Source organism: Glandiceps talaboti, chromosome 15 (assembly GCF_964340395.1).
Source record: "Glandiceps talaboti chromosome 15, keGlaTala1.1, whole genome shotgun sequence".
NCBI lineage: Eukaryota > Metazoa > Hemichordata > Enteropneusta > Spengelidae > Glandiceps > Glandiceps talaboti.
Window position 1 is genome coordinate 18,020,558 of NC_135563.1, and position 24,103 is coordinate 18,044,660.

At 34.4% G+C, this 24,103-nt stretch overlaps 3 protein-coding genes across 12 annotated transcripts in view; 2 read left to right on the forward strand and 1 right to left on the reverse strand.

Annotated features, from left to right (window-relative positions):
- The window catches only part of LOC144446953 (uncharacterized), a 30,353-nt gene extending 25,937 nt beyond the window's left edge, over positions 1-4,416 (forward strand). For all 10 annotated transcript variants that reach the window (XM_078136803.1, XM_078136804.1, XM_078136806.1 and 7 more), the window contains 4 exons: positions 327-487; positions 891-997; positions 1,397-1,517; positions 2,205-4,416. In XM_078136803.1, coding sequence (XP_077992929.1) covers positions 327-487; positions 891-997; positions 1,397-1,517; positions 2,205-2,270 — 455 coding nt within the window. In that variant the 3' untranslated portion in view covers positions 2,271-4,416. The remainder of the gene's footprint in view (positions 1-326; positions 488-890; positions 998-1,396; positions 1,518-2,204) is intronic.
- A 619-nt stretch (positions 4,417-5,035) lies between these two features.
- LOC144446680 (phospholysine phosphohistidine inorganic pyrophosphate phosphatase-like) lies at positions 5,036-10,800 on the forward strand. The gene is made up of 7 exons (XM_078136500.1): positions 5,036-5,163; positions 6,022-6,209; positions 6,879-7,032; positions 7,549-7,612; positions 7,892-7,984; positions 9,056-9,147; positions 9,750-10,800. Exons 1-7 carry the CDS (start codon positions 5,039-5,041, stop codon positions 9,844-9,846), a joined length of 813 nt encoding a protein of 270 aa, XP_077992626.1. The 5' UTR covers positions 5,036-5,038; the 3' UTR covers positions 9,847-10,800.
- Positions 10,801-11,389: 589 nt separating this feature from the next.
- Positions 11,390-24,103, reverse strand: part of LOC144446178 (uncharacterized protein ZK1073.1-like) — a 56,104-nt gene continuing 43,390 nt past the window's right edge. Inside the window, exons 9-13 of the mRNA XM_078135932.1 lie at positions 21,344-21,444; positions 18,778-18,865; positions 18,457-18,543; positions 17,645-17,696; positions 11,390-16,872 (exon numbers count right to left, since the gene is read on the reverse strand). Of these exons, the coding sequence (XP_077992058.1) occupies positions 16,757-16,872; positions 17,645-17,696; positions 18,457-18,543; positions 18,778-18,865; positions 21,344-21,444 (444 nt within the window). The 3' untranslated portion in view covers positions 11,390-16,756. The remainder of the gene's footprint in view (positions 16,873-17,644; positions 17,697-18,456; positions 18,544-18,777; positions 18,866-21,343; positions 21,445-24,103) is intronic.

The following is a 24,103-nucleotide window of genomic DNA, read 5'->3' on the forward strand; positions in this document are numbered from 1 at the left end:
GAAAAGAATGTTTGCCATTGTTGCCAGCTTTGCAAAATTTTACATATTTTATTATTATATTTTTTCATAATTTTAATATAGATTGTTCTTTTTGTGTTGCAAGTACAGTATGTTTGCAAAGTATTCGCTACCATTATATGATTGTATACTGCAGTTTCTTCATGTTTATGGGTTGTTTATACTGTACGTGAAAATACCAGAACTTACAGAAAAAGGAAATAAACTCCAATGCACAATAGTTTGTGTAACAAGTTCTTATCAAAGATGATATGGTAAGAAAAATAATGCAATGGTATTATAATTGTGACTTGTTTGTTATTTTGTAGAGGATCATGACAAAGGTAAAAATACCAACAAAGAGGCATTGACAGAGATACAGAGAGAGAGAGACCAGGCATTAGAAGATTTGTCATCAGTAGAGTCTGCATTTAGTGATCTACACAGGAGATTTGAAAAACTTAAAATGGCTGTAGAGGGATACAAAAAGGTAAACATCCTTTGTAATACCTGGAATATACGTTACATTTTATATTTGATATATTGAGTTGTGTAGTCATTTGCAGTATCTATTTCAGGATTGAATTGTAAATCTAGGGAGTTGAGGAAGTTATATGAGGCCGTTGTGCCTCTGTAGGTCAGTGTCGGGGCAATGATTGTACAGTGGTATGACCAGGACGTCCATTGTAAAAGGCGTTTGTATAATATGTACTATTGTATAATTGTAATTACTGCCTCATTACCGGCATCTCAGTGTATTTTCTGTGAAGTTTGTGACATTATCAGTTTGTGCTGGGGAAATGTGGAAACTACAACTGTGTCCACTTCAGTGTTTTGTCTCACACCTTTATGGCCCAGTTATGTGTTAAAGCATTTGTGTATTGTTTTCACAGAATGAGGACATTCTCAAAAAATGTGTTGCTGATTACCAAGCTAAACTGAAGAAACATGAACAGAGGTATCAGACACTAAAATCACATGCGGAAGAAAAAATAGAAAGGTAAAGTAGTTTGGTTCATTTTGTAGATCTGGAGTTTGTAGTATTCAAGGTATACCAGGTAAAAGTGCAAACTTGGAAACGATTGAAGTGTGGTTGATAATAACAGTGAAGTTTGATTGGTTTGTATCATATGGAATTGGAAAATTGATTAACATCACCTTCTGAAACAACACCCCAACCCTCTTATAAACCTAGCACCCTAGGGATCAATGAAATTACATGCTTTTATCATGCAAAACTTGCAATAGACAAAAAATAGCAAGGGTCAAACATAGAATTTTATGTTAACCTTGTGGTCAATGAAATGTCTTACGTAATTTAGTTCTGTGAATGTTGAAGTGGAGCAACTTCAAAGATGTTATTTTAACCATGCTGTGTATGAAATGTTTTATTTTCCAGTGCTAATCTTGAAATAGACAAAGTTAGAAAGGCCAACACAGCGGAAATAGCTGGACTTCAAGCTGCTTTGAAGAGGGAACAGATGAAGGTGCAGAGTCTAGAAAGACAAGTAGAACAGAAAGTAAGTCACTCCATAAATACTAGTCATCACCACTTTGTAGACATCGATAGAACATCTGTCTCTGGTGTACCAAGTTAGTACATATACACAACAGCTCAAGTGCAAATTTATTATAACTTTTTAAAAGTTTTTGTATGAGCATAGTTACTGGTTAGTACTAGTAGGTATTCATAGTATGAAACCCCAAGACATGCATGTGGGAAGCAAATGATCAGTTCACAGTTTATACACTGAAAAGCTGTGGTGTGCAGTTAATCTTACACAAGTTGAGTTCATCGCAATGGCGATAATTCACATCAGACTATGTACATTGAATTGATTGTAATAGATGATGATGTCAGAAACTCCCTCATAAGAAAATCAGTAGACATAGAAAATATTCATCATAAGCAGTGTTATCGGGTTATAGGGTTTGTGGAACCTGTGTAGGAAATCAGGTTAATTTGAGTAGATATCCATAATTTGGTATGGAACCCTGTATAAAAGTTGGCAAACCCAGATACTACTTATTACAAAACACACTGATGACATTTTATCTGTGGTATATAGAACTAGACTAGTTTGCTGACCTTTATCCCCATCCTCTCACCATGGTTGTACAAGTACTGTACAGACTAAGTGTTAATACAACTGTTTGTTATTCCTGCATCCATCCATTGATATCATTACATCTACTTCCTATTACAGACCAAAGAGAATGAAGAGTTAACCAGTATATGTGATGAACTCATATCTAAAATGGGCAAGTCATGAAACACAGAGGAAGCATTGTAGCAAGTGTACCCTATCTAATGCTATCAGTTTGGTGACAATATAACACAGAGACTTGTGCATCTGCCTGATGCCATAGGATCTTTAGATACGGATGCATATCTGATATTTGTAACATTAAGTATATCTTGCATGGTAGTGTTAGTGACAGTATAAAACACAACAGCTTCAAGGAAATAACACAGTCTTTAAGCACTGTTCTTCGTATGTTTTTATCTAGAGAGAAAACACCAAAGAACATGAACTTTTTCTGTGTTTGTATCAACAGCTTGGTAAATTGTTGGTCCGTGTTATGCTAATGTATTTTATGTTATGATAATGAATATGCATATTTGTGAGGCTTTGATGATGTTGAGGGCGCCATACATAACAGTGGTAAAGCACCTCATTGCAGACCTTTTTCAGACTGACATCTGTCACGATTTGAGTTGATATAAAATCTAAAGCCGAATTAAGGATATTGCGAATACCGACAAAGATTTTTGTAATCTGCACAACCTAAAATTGTGTTGTGTCAACATTTACTACCTAGGTTAGCAGAGATATCAAAATTTCTCTTTCATTTTTACCTCTTAGTAAGAGCAAGTTTTCACTTTTATGTGGTCGCATAAACGTGTCGAAGGATGTAACATTTCTCAAATCTTCCTGTCTTCTTAGGTTTCACTCTGTGTAAATTAATTCTGTTCATACTTCACTGTATTAAAGGGTTTTGTGATTTATTTGTATAAATTATTATTTTTTGTTGTTTTCAAACAAATCACTGTTGTACAGAAGAGATGTGTCCATTGTCCACCTTGATACGGTATGATTGTGTTGTGTTGTACTAATTTCTTTCATTTCATAATGTTTATAGCATTTAGGAGAATTATTATTACAAAGATTATTTCATAGCTGCAAAATTTATATATTTAATGAGATTTGAATTTATTTGATTGATTGATTCACTTTTGCACAACACTGCTCTTGTCATTTTATGAGAGCTGAACACAGTTTAGTAAAGAAGTTCTAGAAACGCTTGATAGAAATGAGATATAGAGTAATTTCCACGCCAATATTTGCAATAGAATAAGTAACAACTGTAAGATTATAGAATTTGTTGTTTTTTAAATGAAATTCAAATTGACTAAAGTGTGAACAGTATATTGAAATTTCTAGAAGCTCTATTAAGTCATTCTGTAAGTTGTTTTGTTTTTGTTTTTTGACTTAATTTACCTTCAGGGAAAGGAAAATACATATTTATGTTAGAACAAATGTTGAGTTTTCTTCTCTTTTTTTTCGTCCAAGGATAACAGTAGTCTAGTTTGGCCAATCTGACAGAAGAGCATTACTTAAACCAGTGGAGTAAAAATTGTATAAATTCTCAACTTTCTTTATTTCTTTCCACACTGGCTTTATTGTTTCTCAATGAAAAGATGGCCAGTGAGGGTCAAGGTCCATAGTAGCACTTTGTCCAGTTTTAGAAACTAATGTTTGATACATCAGTGATGTGGTGCTCTGATAATCTGTCTAGCGCCACCAACGGTAGCATTTTACAGACTTGTTCTGAGTTATTTGTTGTAGAATGTTTACATGTAACATTTCAAATCATAGTAGACAGACTGATAAGTTAAAAGTACAGGTTGTATTTGTCATAGTCAGCTTATTTACAATAAATAAGAATAGCAAATGCCTCCATGTACAAGTTGTATAAAGAGTGAAAAAACTCCCCTAACACATACTTCACCAATGTCATCAAATACAAGTGATACAATTTTGTTTTTTATTTGTTAAGAATGTAATGATCCCAATCATTTTTCACAAACGTATTTTCACTTTTCACAACTAGTAATTTCAAAACTTCAGTGTGTAGCAAATCTCTCGGCAGTATTCAGGGGTGTGAAAAGGAACTGGAAAGTGGGCAGAGGAAATAAAAAAAATTTAACTTTGAAAGTTGGAAAAAAGGAGTGGATATCGGTGAATTGTAATTGTGGTGTGGTCAATGCTAGTAAGTTGGTTAATGCTGTGGACACAGTGTGCGATACTTTAGCAAGTATTCATTTTTTATACTGCTCTATTATCTCTTGCAAATTTGCTGCATTTCTATGGAACTTCAATTTCTGTCAGAAATAAAATACAAAAAACATTTGTTTGGCATGTAAATGTGTGTTGAGTGTCATTTCATGGGATAATAGCCTAGATGGAAGGGGGGGGGGGGCTAGATCCTTCGCATGGGTAGACACTCTGCAGAGGGATGATAGACGGAATCTGCTAGGTAATGGGCCGAGGGGGTGGTTCCAAACTATCGAAGAATTCCTACACCACTACTGCATACATGTTATGGTGCATTTCCAACAGTCTATTGCAATAATTACAAATCATCATGTTAGAAGAGGCAAGGTTGTACAACTTGTTTGCCTTTTATCAACACCTGTTCAAAGTATTTCAACAACAAAAAACTTTGTTTATCAAAGCAAGACACAGGCACAAAGGCAAATTTAAAGCAGTTGTTGTGTATATGTATGTATACGGTATGTGTGGAATGAGTACAAATGTAATGAGTAGAACAGTCCAGATAAATTCAATCCTGACGTTTCGAATCAATATTCGTTCTCATAGGATATCAAGGCAAGATATCTAGTAGGTATATTTGATATATATGTGTGTGTGGGTATGTGCGCGTGTTCATGTGTATGTTTACATACTAATAGGCAAACACGAAACCAGAAAATCTTTTAACAACAAGTTAGGGAGTCTCAAATCAACCATCAACCATGGCTGCCTGGTATGAGAACTGTGGGAACGTGCGAGGTGTTTTGTTAGATATTTCTGGCGTTCTCTATGACAGTGGTGATGGTGATGGAATTCCTATTGCAGGTTCTATCGATGCTGTCAAAAGGTTTGGTTAAATGCCTATGTCCGACATCTTGCTTTGCTTTGGGGTTATCAAAAAAGTAACATGATCAGGATGACACTTCCGGGTAGACGGACTTCACCATTTTTTGTGAATATCAGTAGACACACAATCATGTGACTTATAATTCTGCACACGCCTTACCTGGGTGTACAAAAACAAAATCATTATTTTGACCATAAAAGAAAAGGCGTTTACGATCCGTTAGCTAGCATGTCCATGGATGGCCACAGGTGCTCGTGAAGTTGCTTAATATAATAAGCGAACTTCGATTGTAAGACACGCCCTCATGGGGGGGGGGGGGGGGGGAGCTGTGATTTTTTTTTGTATGTGTATACTACAGAAGCAGTTGTTTATTTGTACATTTGTAATTTTTGCGGCTTCACTGCAACACTATACACTTCATCTACCTACCATATATATAAAATAATCGAAACTAACCAAAAACTCCTTATCCCTGAAATGTGGGTTTTCACTTCCTGAACGTATGTGATATTTTGAAACTATGCCTTAGTTATTTTAATGCCAAACTTCAGTCATATGAACATACACAATAAGTGTAATACACCCATTACACATTGTAATGTAGTTGTGGGTGTGGCTTTTTTTTTACATTTTATGTGTGGTGTATTTATATTGTATAAAAGTATATATCTATTGATAAGTCCACATAGGATCCATTCATAAAACAATTGTACCATATACCACGCTGTGAAGTAAACGGCTAAACTATTTCACATTCTGTATCATAACTTACGTTTATATTGTTTGAATTATTATCAATATTCAACTAGTTTTGTAATAATCAGTTTTGTAAATTCCCTGCTCACATTTAATCCACAGATTGAAAGCTTCTGACTTGCAGGTCAGATTTTGTACCAATGAAACCCAAGTTACAAGAGAGATATTAGTAACAAACCTACGTAAGCTTGGCTTTGACATTGAACGTAAAGAAGTCTTTGCTCCAGCACCAGCTGTGTGTCATGTGATGAAAGAAAGAGGGCTAAGACCTCACCTATTGGTCCACCCAGGTAAGGGTTATGAAGTACATGTCTCCAATTTATTGGACAGTATTTCTACTGAATCTACAATTTCATCCTATTGATAATTTCCATCTTCACACAATGAGCTTTGTATAATTTTCAATACTGTCATAAATAAATATTTTTACATATTAGCACCAGTGATTACTTGCAGCAGTGTGTGCACATATTTGTGGTATTTTGCACTGCAGTTCAATACTGAAAACATTGATTATTGCATAACTTTATGCAAATGAGGGCATGACCATTCATTGTACATAAAGTCACACAGTGTATTGAAATTTGTTGTTTCACATATGTAATAAAAACAACCCTGTGCTGTATGAGTTCCATGCAATGTTGGTACTCGCGGATATTTCGTCGCATCAGTGCAGTAAGGTCATATCTGCTTCTATGCAATTGTGTAGGCAGATACGACCTCTTAACTGCATTGACGCGACAATTTGTACTCACGATTGCAGTGTTTTCTACTGCACTTTCATTAGCATAGTGAGTGAAAGTACGGGCACAAAGAACGCTGCAAACACTCATGCAAATACCCCAGGTATGCCACACTTGCACTTGTGTGTCATACCATGGAAGTATAACTTCCATGGTCATATGATGTTTATAAAGGTGTTAATAAAAGTATCCTTAACTGTGTTGTTATTTGTACAGCTTCCCTGCCAGAATATGAAGGTGTTGATAAAAGTAACCCTAACTGTGTTGTTGTTGGTGATGCTGGTAAGGGCTTATCCTATGATAACCTAAACACAGCATTTCGAGTATTAATGAGTTTAGAAAACCCAATACTGATAGCATTAGGTAGAGGGTAAGTGACTGCTACATAGACATCTTTCTTCATCATGTTTATCCTGTTAATATCTAAGTGCCTCTGCAGGTCCCATGAACTTACAGTACTGGCAATAAGGGTGTATAATTTCTCTATAAAGGCAACAAATGTCAGCACTTACGTAAACAAAGAAAGCACTAATGTTGAAATTATTCTTGTTGAATGCTTGCAAGTAAGTTTATTATGTCTTTTATGTTAAAAGGATGTATATGTCTGACTCACATATGCATGATTTGGCTCCCACACACATTTACCTAAAAAAGCCAGTAAGCACTGACACTCACTCACACCTCATACTTGCTTCTGTGTATACATATTCCTTTACTTACAGGAACTTAGTCCATGTTGTGTACAAAAAAATCACTTGGATCAAACACCTGTTCATTAAGACATTTTGCATGAGATCACTAAGTTAGTGAATACATCCCATCCCAAGTTTCAACTACCACGTTGCATGCATGATATTTATAATTATAGTAAATGGACTTTTTTCAGGAGATACTACAAGGAAACTGATGGCTTGAAACTTGATGTTGGTGCCTACATGAAAGCATTAGAAGTAAGAACATTATACCATAGATGTATATTTAGTACAAACTTTTGTCATATTCGGTAAGAAAACTCACACTGATGGGTGGATGAATGGATGGTCAGATGAACGGATGGATTAATATCAGTTTTATCACATATTAACATGGAAGGCAAATAGATATACAGAGAATGATCCTGTATGTACAAAGTATAGAAATACCACTGTGACAATATGATGAACAGTTTTACATCAGGTCCATTTCTGTCTATGTATTTTGACTAAGTCACTTCTTTATATATTTGACAGTATGCATGTGACTGTCAAGCTGAAGTTGTTGGAAAACCAGCCAAGGCATTCTTTATGTCAGCAGTCAATGATATGGATATAACTCCACAAACTGTGAGTATTTACACCTGTGACAAGCCTTCCATTGAAGACATATTATCCCTGACTTTTATGTTTTATGGCAAAGTTATTGCGCAAATTTGAATGGTATCTCTATAGATACAAAAATATAACCTTTGGGTTATAGACAATTGAATGGAGGTCAAGGTCATGAAATTAAGTGACATGCGCATATATACCTCATATAGTAAAACACCAAGGCATGATTAAAATATCACTTGAAATGTTTGATTCAAAAGCTATGAAGATAACTTTGACTTTCAAAGTCAAAGGTCAGGGTCTTAAAAAAAGCTCATATATGATATGAGTGTAGGCACTTGAATGGAGTCACTACATATTATACCTCCAAAGCTATGATGCATATTGTGAAATGTAACAGTAAATATGGCTGCCATTCGGCCATATTTGATTCGGTCATAAAACAAAGTGACATGCATATGTATTACATAGTATGTTACCTTTGTACCAGGTTTGGTTGAAATCAGTTGGTGCATGTCAGAGATTTGAGGTTGAACACATGCATTGGATAGACACACAGACGGAACCCAATCTATAAGTCCCCTCAGCGCTTTGCCCATTGGGGATTTTAAAATCACTGGTGCATTTGCTTGCTTGTGCTAAGAGACATGATTTATGCAAAGACATACAATGTAATTAGTGATGGTAACTTATCGAAGTATAACGATAAACACCACAGGAACCTGGATTCTAAAACATAGGACATGTTATAACATTGAGTACGATTGTTACTGTTACATTATAACTTCCACAGATGTAAACAAACTGATAAAGCAGCTAGCATGTGAACCAACATCATTTACTGTTGTTTTTACCTAATTTTGTCTTTGTGTGAATTCTTTCCTTGGCTCACTTCATTCATGCAGACAAATGCACACGTTTTCTTGTGGGTTGTATCACATTGTTCGATAATGTCTAAAGAAGGAGAGCGCTTTCAAAGCTGGCCATGTCTCAAAAAATCAATTGCACTCAGAGAGTGTCAAAAGTCAAAAAAATTTGTAGAAAATTTTTCAACCAATAAATTTTCTGTTATCCTCTTATCCCCAGGCTATAATGGTTGGAGATGACATTGTCAATGATGTAGGTGGTGCTCAGAAATGTGGACTTAGAGGATTACAAGTCCGAACAGGGAAATTTAGGTGAGTTTTTTTCTCAAACAAATAACAGTAATGAAATACTGGGTGTCAAATTTACTATTTCATGAACCTGCAACTCTATAGCACTGATTCAGATATAGTCTTTTCAAATTGGACAATACCCACCATCTTGAATGATGCATTTTGGGTAATACAAGATCAATCCTTCGATAAACATGAATAAGGCTTCAGTGTATACATAAACAATACGGTCTGCAGCTAATGAGTACAACAAATGTCTTGTATCTTTGACCAGATTTTCACCTCAGTGGAGGTTTTCAAAAAATGGAATTCAAATCAACCTGTCACACTTTTTGTAACTTCAAAAAATCTAGTCACCCCAGATTAGATACTTTATCATTCTCATCGCCAGTGTAAAGTCTTTTTTATGTGGATGCGTATATGATTGTGTGAGTGGGTTGATAGAGATAGACACAGCAGACAGTGTTTGATATTTGAATGCTTACTACGGTATGAATACTTTATTCACTGCCATATATGCATCAGAGTCTACAAATAAGTATTTTAATTCCCAAAACTTGTCAGATCTTGGACAAAAAAAGTTTCAATGTGACCAACTTTAATATGTTTTACCTTTCCTGTAGGCCATCTGATGAGAATCATCCTGATGTGAAACCTGATGGTTTTGTGGACAACTTAGCACAAGCTGTAGATCTTTTATTAACAAACAGAAGTAAATAATCCACCACAGAAAATGATCTGCATTTTTATAAAACTGGTGACTAATATCTAAAGTGCCTTTTGTGTACAAATGAATGAACGATAAGGAAGTTAAAAACACAACTCATGTGACGTTTGCTGTCTGGAAGGAATCAGCTGATGTGATCAGCAGTACTACATACAGTTGTGTGTCTGAAGGCACAAGACCAGCCAATGAGGATATCTTTCTGATTTCTTCTTTGTAACTTTTTGGCATCGATCACTGAAACACACACAAACATTATTTTAATTGTTATGAATCAGAGAATTTGTATTTGTAACTTGTGTTTTATTGACTGTGTGTCGTTTTTGGCCAAGCCATTTTCATTTGTCACAGACATACATACCTGTATTGAATACAGTGTGAATCTTAAACTATCAGTGAATGTATTGTTGACGACCATGCCACAAGAAGTGTTTGCAATTAAAAATGCCCGGTCTCCATGGACTTAAAACTCAAAGAACAAATACATGTATCAATCATACACCATGAACAGTATCGCATCACCTGTGGGTAAACATACTTTTGTATTTTTATACATGATAAATAAAAAGAGATGGATTTCTGGGTCTGTACCCAAAATCAGCACCCTCAACGGCAGTCAAGATTTCAACGTTTCTGTACTGCTTATGTATAATATGAACGACTGTTTAGCTTGTATGGTGTCTATTAAATTATTGGTATTTTAACAATTTGCAGTGAATATATTGTAGTTGTCTGATGTATTCAGCAAGTGACATTTTAAATTTACTGGCATTTGAAAGATGAAATTTCACCTATAGCTGCATTTGACAAACAAATGTTGAAGCCCACTTGCATATTGACTATTTTCATGATAATGGAGATTCATTTTATTTGCATTATTATGAATTGTCAGTCAACGAAATGATGCTTATTTTTATTCAACAGATAAACATGGAATTTGTCACAGTGAATTAAAGTTCGATGCATGTCATTTCACTTTGCTCCTAAGTTTTATGTTTTAGGAGCATTTTGCTCTTAAGTTTTAAATTTTTTAAGAGCATTTTGCTCCCAAAATTAAAAATTCAGGAGCATATTGATCCTTCAAAAATCATACTCCCTTAACTTCCTCGGCTGCAAGCTTTACATGTAAACTTGCTGCTACACTGCCTACAGATAATATTGATCACTAATAAACAGATATTGTCTTTTTTTAAAGTAATTGACCAATTTTTAGTGACTGTGTTTTTGGTTATTTGATGCAAAAAATACCCCAGTTGCAGCTAGTGCAGGTTTAAGATATAGCCTAATTGCTAACCCATCAGTCAAATGATTAATTAATGTTCATTGGATGTTTACCAAAATCTAACCAGTTCTTGCCATTAGCATATGGAAAATGTGTAGCAAGTTTCATTAGAATTGATGCAGTAGTTTTTGAGATATCGTGTCCACAGACAGACAGACAGACACAAAAGTATAACATAAGCTCCCTTTACAAGAGGTAAAAACTGAAAATAAAGTCATTATGGCACAAAATAGAGAACCAAGTCACAGAAATGCTTTTAAAAATAGTGTCCTTTATTCATTTCTGTTGAAATGACCAATGTCATGACCTATGACCTAGCCTTGACCTAACAAACCTACCAGATTGAAATGAACATACCAATGGCACTTATACATGTCATGAATCATTGGAGAAACTCAGTATAATAAGTATACAGTTCTAAAAATTAACCAATCATATATTAAAAATCAATAACAGTCATCAATCAGAGATATCCAAAATTACATAATTTGTGGAAAATTTCACAAACCCCAAATAATGGTTTCAAACACTCATCACTTGTTTCTATGGCAACACACAAAATCCATTCTTGTAGTCAAAAGAACGTGATGGATCTCAAGCCATATCAAAGCAAACTATTAATTTTCTGCCATTTACCAAATTATCCTTTCAATCTTTCTACTTTTCTTTTTAATTCCCAAAGAAAATTAGTGAAGACAAGCGATGAAAACAAACAATGGGTCCTTTTACACATGACTACTGGTTGGCTTTTTGCATCTGATCAGTTGAACACTGCCCTCGCAGGAGATGCTTTTTTTTAATATGCAACTCACTTTACACGACTGTCTGCTTATTTTTCATCATAAATGCTCACTTTAACATCCATAATAGTTACACACAATTTGTAAAATCACAAAATGCATTTTTTTTCACTAAAGCTATCAGAAATTAGTAAAGCATCGAGTTTGTTATATCATGACATGATGAACTTGTATCATTCTATAAACCAGTAATCTCTTGAGCCCATGATTATGTATTATCACAGAAGAAAAAGGAAAGACTTCATTTTTTTAAAATCTTATATCATGAAGGTATTTAAAGTCATAGTAAATTTATTCCCTGATGTTTCTTTTTTTTTAGGGAACTGCCAGTTATGTGCTGAAAACAACAAATATTACCCTTGTTACCAAAAATTCCATTGTAGTGCTGTTGTAAACTGCTAGAGATTTTCTGTTGGAAGCTTTAAGTCATTGTAAAAGCAGTACAAATGCAAACTTCACAGGGGATTTTATTTTCTAAGGCAGGTTTCATTGCTATTGTGTTGGCAGTTAACTGGGTTCAATTCTTTGAACATCTACATTCATCATTCTGTACTAAATTACAACCAGTCATTAGCTGCTACAATTACGTTTTTTTGTCCAAATAATTTGTGGTAAATGTACTATTTGTTAAAATCCTTCACTTAACACAATTGACATAGTTGAAAGAATTTAGCTGGTTCTTTTCAACAGTAACCTATCTTGCCTTCTCAGAATATATGCTATGAAATATATATATCTTTATCCCTTGTATTCAATTTTAATTTTTTGCATGTCATTATGAAACTTTAGATATCTGGAGAACTATGGGCACTCATTGGTTGCAATGGACAAATATGCAAAATCATACTGTATTGACCAATCACATGCAACAAACCTGAACAACCAATGGCATGAACTCTTACATTTTTGAAGAGTTTAGCTATTTTTGTTGCTAAGCAACACATGACTGGCACCTCACCAGATAGTAGTTAACCAGCTCTATCGGGTATATGTGACAACTAATACAATATAGAAATTCTGATTAGTTTTTTGCACACTAAACTTTTACAGGCACATTTAAACTGTAATTTTCAAACAATCTTCTATGTCTGCAGGTTTAATACTTTGAGTGATCAAGTCAATAGTAATATGCAACATTTGGGTTCAAAGTAAAAATTTAAGTCCTATGAGCTGGTTTTATTTTATTATCCATGAGGGAATTGAAGGTCCTAACCTCTCTACATTCTGCTATCCTAAATATATTGAGTACATTAATTATTGTGAATTCAAAAACTAACACAATATTCTGCTCTTTGTATCCACAACCATTTGTCTCCTGACTCCCATGCCCATCATTCCTACCCCTGAATACAATTATAATAATCACAACCACCTTTCACTGTAGTGGAGCGATTAAACAATTGGATTGTACCATTGTAGAAGGTAGGGGTGTCAGTGTAATGAGAAGGAGCATGAGTCAAAGGATCATGGATAGTATGAAAACAGTCATAAAATTTTGACCTCAAGCAGTTGTTTTGCTGTAAAACCCTTTACACTTTTCTCTCGTCAAGTAACAAAAACTTAATACTAGCAGCAAATAATCTGGCCCTGATCACAAAGACATACATGTTCATTATTTCTCTATATATCCAAATATCTATCTGCAGGTAGGTGGACAATTTGAAATTTCTCAATTTTGTTTTTCACTTGAATTCAAATACTGCTTTTCAAAATTACATCACATGATTTGTCATATTTTGATCAATTTTATTCAAATTTTGTATTTGCATGGTTGTAAGACGCGAGTCTGGAAAATATTCAAATCTTGGAAATGATTGTTTATATCTTGTTTACATAACCACTATGGTGCAACACAAGACTCTCAAAGTTAGTTTTTTAAAAGAAGATCACACAACTGTTGTCAGTTTTTTTCCTAACAAAGAATCTATACCAGTGTAATTCACTGTCAGATCTGCTGTATTTATAGTGAATGAGGCTCAGTTTTGCATTCCAGACAAGAATGCTACACAAGAGGTGGCCTAGATGTTTGTATGATAAGATGCACTAGATTCACTATTCTCGGATCACCAAACCGTGAGCACGTAGCTTGGCAAAGCAGGCCAGAATAGACTCACTTAAAACACAAACTTTACAGTAAAAAAGTTATGAAATCCAAGGTCTCAAGCGTCAATACACTCTAAACATTATTGTTACTGTGAAAAAGTTGTGAATTCCAAAAGTGTGATAATCAGCTCTTCCCAAGAAATTGACTAAAACAACCTATGTTTACGAACCTCACTTTATTTTAACTACTAGGGTCTCTACACATTATGGAAGTCAATGTCAAAATCAAACTTAATATCAGACTGTAGTATATCAAGCACTGCAATTCCCATCAGACGAAAACTTCACACTGGCCTTGCTAACATTTCAGTGTATTTGTATTGTTTGTTTGTTTGTTGTTTGTTTGATTTAAATCTATTTGTAGCTTTATCTTCCAAGTAGGTTATGAGGACACCATGTATTTGCATGCTCATTGTCAACAATTCCAATACAGTGTTTTGCCAAGGGCTGTGTATAAAATGTGTGCAAGTTTTTAAGTTCTCCATCAACATTGTGATGTAACATACATAAAGGAAACTATGCAAATTTACCATGATATATAAAATTTCAAATTTATCATGTTTTCATTATCTTCCTTTACAAGTTACAATTAAACAAATAAATTGCTACTGTGTGACAGCCATCTCTTTCATGTTACAGGATTTCAACACACATCAACCACACTTTTGATTTGGATGAACCGTCATTCTGACAACCCCCATGCCTTTGTAGTGGTATCACCCACTCTATTAAAAGTGAATGGGAATGAACCAAACGATAACATTAATGGGGGTGAATTATAAAATTTAACCCTTTAAAGCCTGGCATCCTATATATATATATAGGGTATAATTAACAGAAACTTTAACAGAAAAGTTACTTGAGGGTTACAATTATGTTACATTTTAAGGTCTTAAAATGGAAGAATTGGTGAAACACAGCAAACTCATGCACGTAACTTTATCATGTACCCAAGACATACTGCAAATTTTCATTCACATCAACAATGCTGGAAACGTACGAAAAATGAAACTTGCTGTCTTAGATTAAAATGTAAGTCTTAAAAATCATCAATATTTACTGTTAAGTATCGTGAAAAAAATGAAAATAAAAGATGCCATTATAAATGATACATACACTGTTCCAAGTTAGTAAATAGTTCTGTGCATTCACCAAACACTGCACTGTTCAAGTTAAACTGTGCACTACTAAATTTCAAACCTGGAACAAGTGGCCAGATTTGAATCATAAATGTATCAAATTATTTATTGATATAATATCAAATAAAAGACTAGTGCTACTTTGGAAAAAAAAATAGTTGAATGATAATAAAAAAAAGATAACTTTTATGACTATAATCATGAAATGTTCCTCATTTGATGTAAAGGTTGTAAAAATTCAAACACAATGATGTGATGGTTTGGTTACATGCAATATTTGAATTGTAATAGATAAACACAACGTTTTTTTTTAGCACAAGTGGTGTTTTTGTAGCAGGAATAAGTAACCCTAGTCTGTAAGGTAAGTCGTGATGGGCGCCCTCACACATCAGTCAACCTTTCATACAACAGGCCAATGAGGGCGGTGTGATTCAATGTATTTTGCAGTCTACAAGTCCCTGTGTCATTTGACCAAGGAACTATCCAAAATATTTGATAAACAAACTTTCTTCACCATTTCCATTTCATGAGTTTTTCCTTTATTGCACTTCACAGCAAAAGCATCAGGTTGCATTTTGCACTAAGGATTTCCACATTCTCAAATTTTCAATAACAACTGTGATGGCTTGAAAAAAATATATTGTGATAGTATTTTTACTATAATCATCATTCTTTTAGGATATATAAGACCACATGTTTACAAAGTTAACATGATGTGTGTCTTTCTTGAAGGATTCTATAACTGATCTTGCTACATATAAACATAGACAATTACGTTTAAAATGTCACTGCTAATTATCAAACCCTGAATTCATGGAAATATGCAGATACAATACAATTTGGCCTAGAATAATTCAAATATTGCATGTTGTTGTGAGTTCTTTAACCACGGAAATTTGCACAGAAGATCATCAATATATGAACATAGTGTGCTTAATATAATATAACATAATATAGAATGATATGGTCTTTGTTTACAATATATGCTATAGATTACAGTAACACTTTCAAGATATTGACTACTAGTAATGGCTAAGTAGGCTAGCTGCACAGAATCACATTTTTCACTAAGACAGACGTGTACAAAAGCCCATTTTTCACTAAGACAAGCACACTGAATATTGCCAAGTCGCTTGACAGGCAGTAATGGCCAAATGCAAGGGACATTTCCTGAACTATTGCATGAGCTAATGTGACTTAAAACTCAGATATGTTGGTATTTTCCAACCTCAAGAAAAAAGATCGCGCACAAGTTGACATATTTCTCTTCTCCAAAAAGTGACATCAACTGTGCTTACATCAGGGAATCAGAAACTCACAACACACCACCAACACATTTTCTGAATCACAAGCTATCCACATCAGAAAACAAATTCTTGATTCTAAATTTAGTATATACTACAATGTAGTCGTGTTTTAAAAAATAACTTGTGAAATACCTGAATTTCAGTTTGGGTTTTACAGAAAATGGTGGGAAATAATGAAAAAAACATGTACAATCAGGACCAGACTATTGTAAAACTTGGCATACACTTCACAAGACTGCAAGGGTTGGGGGAGGACAGATACACTGTGGAACAGCTTATGGTTGGTCCATGGAAACAGCTCTATTCTTTGCTAGAGCATCTTTGTTCTTGGTTGGCGACCCTTCTCCCATGGATGAAGATCTGGCAAGCCGAGTCATTGGTACTGATGCAACTGTAAGGAAAACAACATGGAAAAGTCAAACTAACTGAATGTATGATTAAAGGTTTGCTATAATTAATACAGTTTAGCATTCTTTAATGCTATGGTGAATTACAGTATGTAAGGTTTGCTATGATTAATACAGTTGAACTAAATTACATAATGTGTGCCAATGCTATGATCAATTAAATAGGAATGCCACAGATGTGACACCGAGTTGTCGACAGCCTCCATCCATACCCTTATTAATATTTCACAAAGCATCGGATTATAGTCATTCAATATTATTGTACGCACTATTTCAGAGTCTTCATGATTCCAACAAAACTTTCATTTTTGACTATTTTCATAAACTTTGGGTTCTGGAGGGTCATTTCATGATTTCACATCACAAAATTTTGTTCGGTAGCCAAGAAACACCAAATTGAAACTCGTTTTTCGCCTCTATTGTTCGTTCAGTAATACACCATTGCATCATGGGTCTTAGTAGACATGAATATTCATTAGATACACACTAAATATTCATGACTATTTAGTTGAAGGAAATAAGCTTTAAATAATTTGTTCCAATTTTTCATTTCAAAGGCCTATACATTTGTACTTCATTACACCATACATGCACACTTCTTACAATTTAAGACCTGTCTTATTCTCTTCTTCCTCACTAGGGGGCGGTATTACCCTGTCTTGTTTGGATTATTGCTTATTAAGTATAACACTTTGAAAACCTGCTCTGTCGACGATAATACTTGATGTCTAAAAAAAAGATATTTTGACTACTTACCGAGTCCAATACCTTGAAGGAACAGTAAGAAACTCTCAGCTAACTTGCCTGGCTGTAATTCAATGAAACAAAACCATTGTTTGTATCATAATTAATCCACAAAATCAAAATTTTTACTATTTCTAAGAAATAAAAATGTCAAACTTTAAAACAGCAATAATGCAAAGAATAGTGCAATTTACCATAATACCATTCCGTTATAATACATGTGTAACCATACCTTTTCTATCAATTTTATACATGATTTTGATAAGACAAGTCCAGACTGACATCTATAACTATGACTGCAACCTCCCACCCCCACCACCACCCACTCCCCCCCCCCCACCCCACCCCCAGCGATAATCATGTAAAACTGTCATAGTCTCCCTTACATTGCAAGGTTTTGTTTCTGAAAATGACTTGTGAACTTCGGTATAATCTACTTATAATAATGCCCTTATATTTCAAAAACACCAAACATGGCCAGAAAATAGCCATATATCATGTTTATCTTGTGAAGGCCAAACAGATAAAACCCAGTTGAGTTTGACACATTTTTTACAAACTTATATTATATACACAAAGGTGAAAGTTTTTGATGACATTTTCACTTCTCTACAATGTTGTACCAAAACCATAACAGAAACTAAGACATGAACTTTAATATTACATTGTTATGCTTTGTCCAAAAACCTTAGCAAAGACACACTGACATAAACTGATCTAGGTGTTAATATATCATTATTTAACTGATCTAGGTCTAATAGGTGTTACATGTAATATATCATTATTTAACTGGTCAACTTTATTCGTTCACATTTTCAACTCACATTTTCATCCATAATACTGCCACCAACATCTTCTGCTTTCAACATAGTGCTATTCCTCTTGTCAGGAAGTGAGTAGAAAAGCTTCTCCTGAAAATTCAAAGTGAAATACGCCAAAGTTGGCACATCAAGTACTTCTAAATCTCTAGTTTTGTAGTGTATAATATGACTTGATACTTGACTATTTGCAATGACATCAAGTTTTGCAAATAAAAGCATTTTTGAATGACTGTGGTATGTGTAATGCTCTGTCTCTATTTGTCTGTCTGTCTGTCTGTCTGTCTGTCTGTCTGTCTGTCTGTCTGTCTGTCTGTCTATACTTACCACTTCCTTAGAATGTGGAGACTGTGTTCCTGTTACAAGGAGAATGGGTGTTTTCACATCCTTCACTTTATGGGATACATCATTACGACTGAAACAAAGTATGAAAAAAATTAATGACCTCACATAAATGTTAACCTCATATCTGAACCTCAATAACAATGAGCAGGACAGATCTACAACCTGTACTAATATTCAATATCCTGCCATCTCATTTCTATGTTATTGTTATTGTTATTGTTAGCTATAATGTTCCCACATTATTATTATTATTATTATTATTAGCCTTTATTTCAACTCGATAGACTGTTGAGCCAAATGGCTCTTTTCACACAGTGTCGAGTATTGCAAGTGCTATTCCTCTTGTCATTCTATCACACATTGCACTGTCATGGCACACACTGCAATGCGCTAATAACATATGCAGAAATGGCTTCAACCCTACTAGATTCTATCATTGCCATCTTTACTTGTAGTTACATACTTTCCATCGTGGTATTTTACTGTCACTGCTGAGTGATATGAGTCTGACATACCATACAATTTATTGCTCATTAATATTAATTTTCCAAGTGTTACTAGCACATACATATGTACTTCTGTTGATTTATGAGCTCTTCATGTTGGCCTTTTTTAATTCTTGTGTGTACTACATACCACAATTGAGAAAAATATCCCAATATGATGAAAGTTGGCAAACAGGTGTCATCACAAATCTTACTTTACAATACCAAACTATTATTAACTGCCTTGCGAGGCCTCTTCCTATAATTTACAGTGATATACACAAAAACTCTTTGCTAAGAAACTATGAACAAATATATGTCTGTGGCATAAACCGTTGTGAGGTAAATTTTACGTTCATTTGAACTCTTTCAGTTGACTTTTATGACCTGCAAACAGAAAATAATTCATTTCACACGGAAAAGAGAAACAAATTTATTGCATTTTGGGGTTATAATATCTGAATTTTAAAAATTTCGAAATTGCCATTTTCCAGCGAGAGGAAATTGAATTTGCGAGTCCAGAGACCCTTTAAGTCTTGCAATAACTATGAAATCAACTTAATACATATATTAATGTCTGAAGTGTTAATCTCTGCATATTCATTATTACTTGTGTATTGACATAAAAACTTTTATTTTAACTTCAAGATCACCGAGTAATAAGGATTACATCAGACCCTTCTTAAGTTCAGGTCCTACTTTTTCTATAGCTGACAGTTGTTCATACCATACATTCTAATATCAACCTTTGAAAGTTGGACATCACAAGAATGGAACCTGGGTGTTGTGCCCAACTCATCCAAACAGTATAAATGGGTAATTTGTAGGAGAGACTTAAGTCTATTAAATGAAACTTGCCAATACACTTTTATAACACATCGTGTTCATATAGCCATCACTGATTGGCTTAGATCGTATCACATGGTATACACTAATATTGACCCATTGAGACCACAAATTGCAATGGGGGCACTACTTGCATTCGCGTTTCCTTAGCACTGAAGTCTTATCAGTGATTTGCTTTGGCTATAAAAAGAATTCCTCCCTGAAAATGTGATGTGTTATAAAGCACTTATTGCCTGGCCCTATATTTGGGCACTAGTAGACACCATATTATCCCTCGTGCTTTAATATAAAACACTTATTGCCTGGCCCTATTCGGGCACTAGTAGACACCATATTATCCCTCATGCTTTAATATAAAACACTTATTGCCTGGCCCTATTCGGGCACTAGTAAACACCATATTATCCCTCATGCTGTTATATAGAAAATTTCCCTCTGCTTTTAGCTTTGGTAAATAGTTGCTACATAACAGCCCTCATGGAAATAGCAATCTACTAGTGTCCTCATGGTCAGTGTATAATAAGTATATAATAGATTGTAGAATGGATTATATGCTCCTTATGGGGTTGAATCAGGTAGTATCATTATAGATTTACATACAGTACTTTCATATGTGGAAAAACACTTAATAATATTCATTACTTAAATCTCCATGTTTGACAACACATTTCAGGCACTAACACAGCTGCTGTATTTGTCACACAACGAGATATAAATAGGAACATTCAGTCATCATCACCACGGCTTCTACATATACCAGTGATTACTTGTTCATGTAAGTGGTATTTGCACTGCTGTGCATTAACAAAACCTGTTATTGCATAGTCATATGCAAATGGGCATGTTCTGTCCATGTACATGTAGATACTAACACACACAAGAGTTTTTTGACAAATTTGCTATTTCAAATATTAAACAGTATAACTGAACAGTGTGGCTACTCGGAAGGGTATTTGCACTCTTGCATCCGCTATAATGCTCATGGAAATATGACCATAGAGATCACCACAAACACAGGTGGAATGTGACATTAGAGATCACCACAAAAACTGGTGGAATGTATCATTAGAGATCACCACAAACACTGGTGGAATATGAGCATACAGAACACCACAGACACTGGTGAAAATACCAACTGTATATGCCAGATTTACACTCACAGCATACAGTTCTGTCGATATGGCACAATAGAACGACTTAACTAGTTTATCACTTACTTCATGTATACCTGAATATATTTGGATAAATTGTGGGCGTTCATTCTCTTGTATAGGTTCTCATGGAACTCCTCAACAAGTTCTCTCTTGCCTTTGGTTTCCTGTTGAGAATTGTCACAGTATAATGGTGAAAGGCTTTATGACATTAGTGAGCTTAATTATGACAAGAAGATAAAACACATGACAAAACGATGTGGACTCTCCAACAACAGGTTTTTGTCAGGCACTTAGACAGAAAAACAGAGAGAAAAAAGACAAGAAATGCTAGTGTTGTTAAGGATTTTGACATTACGAAGTGCAGGGAACTACCATTATTAATCCACAGGAAGTGATTCTACTTCAATTTGTGTATTTCATTTTTTAGTCTAAATTCCCCAAACTAGAAATATTCATGGAAACTACCATTTTCAAGTTTTTTATTCCAACTTTGTGACAAGCAAAGTGATCACCCTAAATAACGTTTTCCATGAAGAAACCCTTGGAAGTACCATTTAACATTTTTAATGTTTTCAACTTCCATAAATAATTTGAAAGTAGTACACACATCAAAGGAGAAGGGAAGACTGTGTGTTTAGAAAATACAACAAAAATTCATACTTTCACAATTTTCTTTTACAGAACAAAAATTGCAGACTATCATCAGATTTAACCGAAACCATGACAAAAATATACATTGTTGTCAGTTATTGCCATTTTTTGCTGCAAACATGTTGGTCTTTTGCTGTTTTTTTTAGTTTTTCTCTGTTGAAAATCTTGCTGTTGGCACAAACCAAAAGTAGAATCACTCTGTTATGTGAGATGCAGCTTATACATGGACACCAAGGTGACATTCAAGTGACACAGACATACAAGGCTACTGTACACAGATTTTGCCAATTCAAATTTCCAATTTTGTTGTCTGAAATTTTCCTACACGACATACATCAACAGCAAGTTCTTGATCAACACCAGCAATATGATCAGCATCATGCAATTGCACATATTCTAAATAAATAGCAAAAAGATCAATTTTTTTTTATTCATTTTTTTTTCTCATACAACTCTCATTTGAGTGTCCCTCGCGGTTGCCAACGTACAAACTGCTAATAACACATACACGAAGTCTACCGTAGAGGGTCCCCTGTTTTTTTCGTAACTCGCTATAAATGCGTCGAGTGGGTGATGAACAGTTTCTGTTAGGACTGGATGGACAAAGACAACTCTACAGGCATGGGAAGATAGGTGCAGAAAAAAGAGAGAAAACGTGAACATTATGAAGATGGAATGCAAGCTATGTTAGTTGCAAAGTTACAAATGAATTGTACAAATTACATCCTAGTATAAAGGAAAAGAAAAAGAAAGTTATTATATACATGAAGCAGATTCCTCTAAACAAGGCATTACACTTTTAAAAAGTTTGCACTTTTATAGAATTCATGATATGCTCTGACAGCCTTATCAATGGAATGACATCCCACCACAAGGAAATGAAATCAAGCGTAGGCATGCTTTTTTTAAATAGAAATTTGGTACAAGTAAGCGTCAGGACATATTATTCATATTAATTGTCAGTATCAGGTGTTATTTTCACGATACACACAAAAATATCTCAAAGGGAAAAACATGTAGGGAACCCTTTACTATTTAAAAACAGTTGTTTGGTTACAAATTATCTAACATGATTATTAAAAAAATATAAACAAGTGTATATAACTATTTATAGGATATAGTTTTGAGTCTATCATCTCTGTGGTAGAAACTATCAGAATCTCAACTGATATACTTTCGAGAAAGGACATATTTCTCACATCAACTATAAAACGTCTTTTTTGTAATTTCCTCAGTTCGTTTGACTTTAATCAAAAACAAATAAACGGGCCTACAAAATGAATCATTTGCAAAAATTGTTTCTATGTCATCACTAGTTCCTACCACAAGAGACAGCTACAGTTATAAACAATAATTCGCAAAAATATTAGTACTTTTTTTGCAAGGAAAAAATCTTGTGAGTACAAGCATGCAATCTTAGTAGTATGAGAACTATAGGTTGGGGTGTCAATAGATTTGATTATAAATATTCGTTAGGTGACAGGAAAACGATGAGTTTACCTCCAAGAAATCCTGGCAGGATAACATTGCAGAATCAGGAAAAAATGTAGAGAGAGACAAAATGGCGTCAGTTTCACAAGCAGTTCAAGAAATAATGTCTACTATGAAAAAAAAAAGTATCGTCACTGAGAAGACATTTTTCACTACATTTCTTGTTTTGTTGTCGTACGGTATACTATCAGGATGCATGTCAACTTGTCCTGATGGCGTGTCACAACTGAGCTGACAGTCTGGATCTACCTTCTTTGTGAGTCCATTCAAAACATTCCATCATTTTGCTGGGAAATCTGATACATCTCAAACATTCAACAGACTCAAGAATTTACTTTGGATTTTTTTTTTTTTTTTAAATTTTTATTTGATAATTCTTTATTGGGTTCTTTCAACTGTATTATCGTCACTGCATGAAATAAATTCACTTCCTATACATGACGCCCTTTGTACTGTACCATATCAAAAATCAAGGGCTTGAAATTTTTTCCCATTGTTGCTACAGAATACAACTTATCAAAGGGGCATTTTGCAGGAATAGAAAAAAGATGGATTTGTAGAAGCACCATGTTGCAGTGTTGCATCTTTTTGAAGCTGCAATTTAAGCGCAATGTCATACAGCAGCACAGGAATTTTATAGCTGAGAACGGACGGAATATGACTAAATGATGTAAATGATAA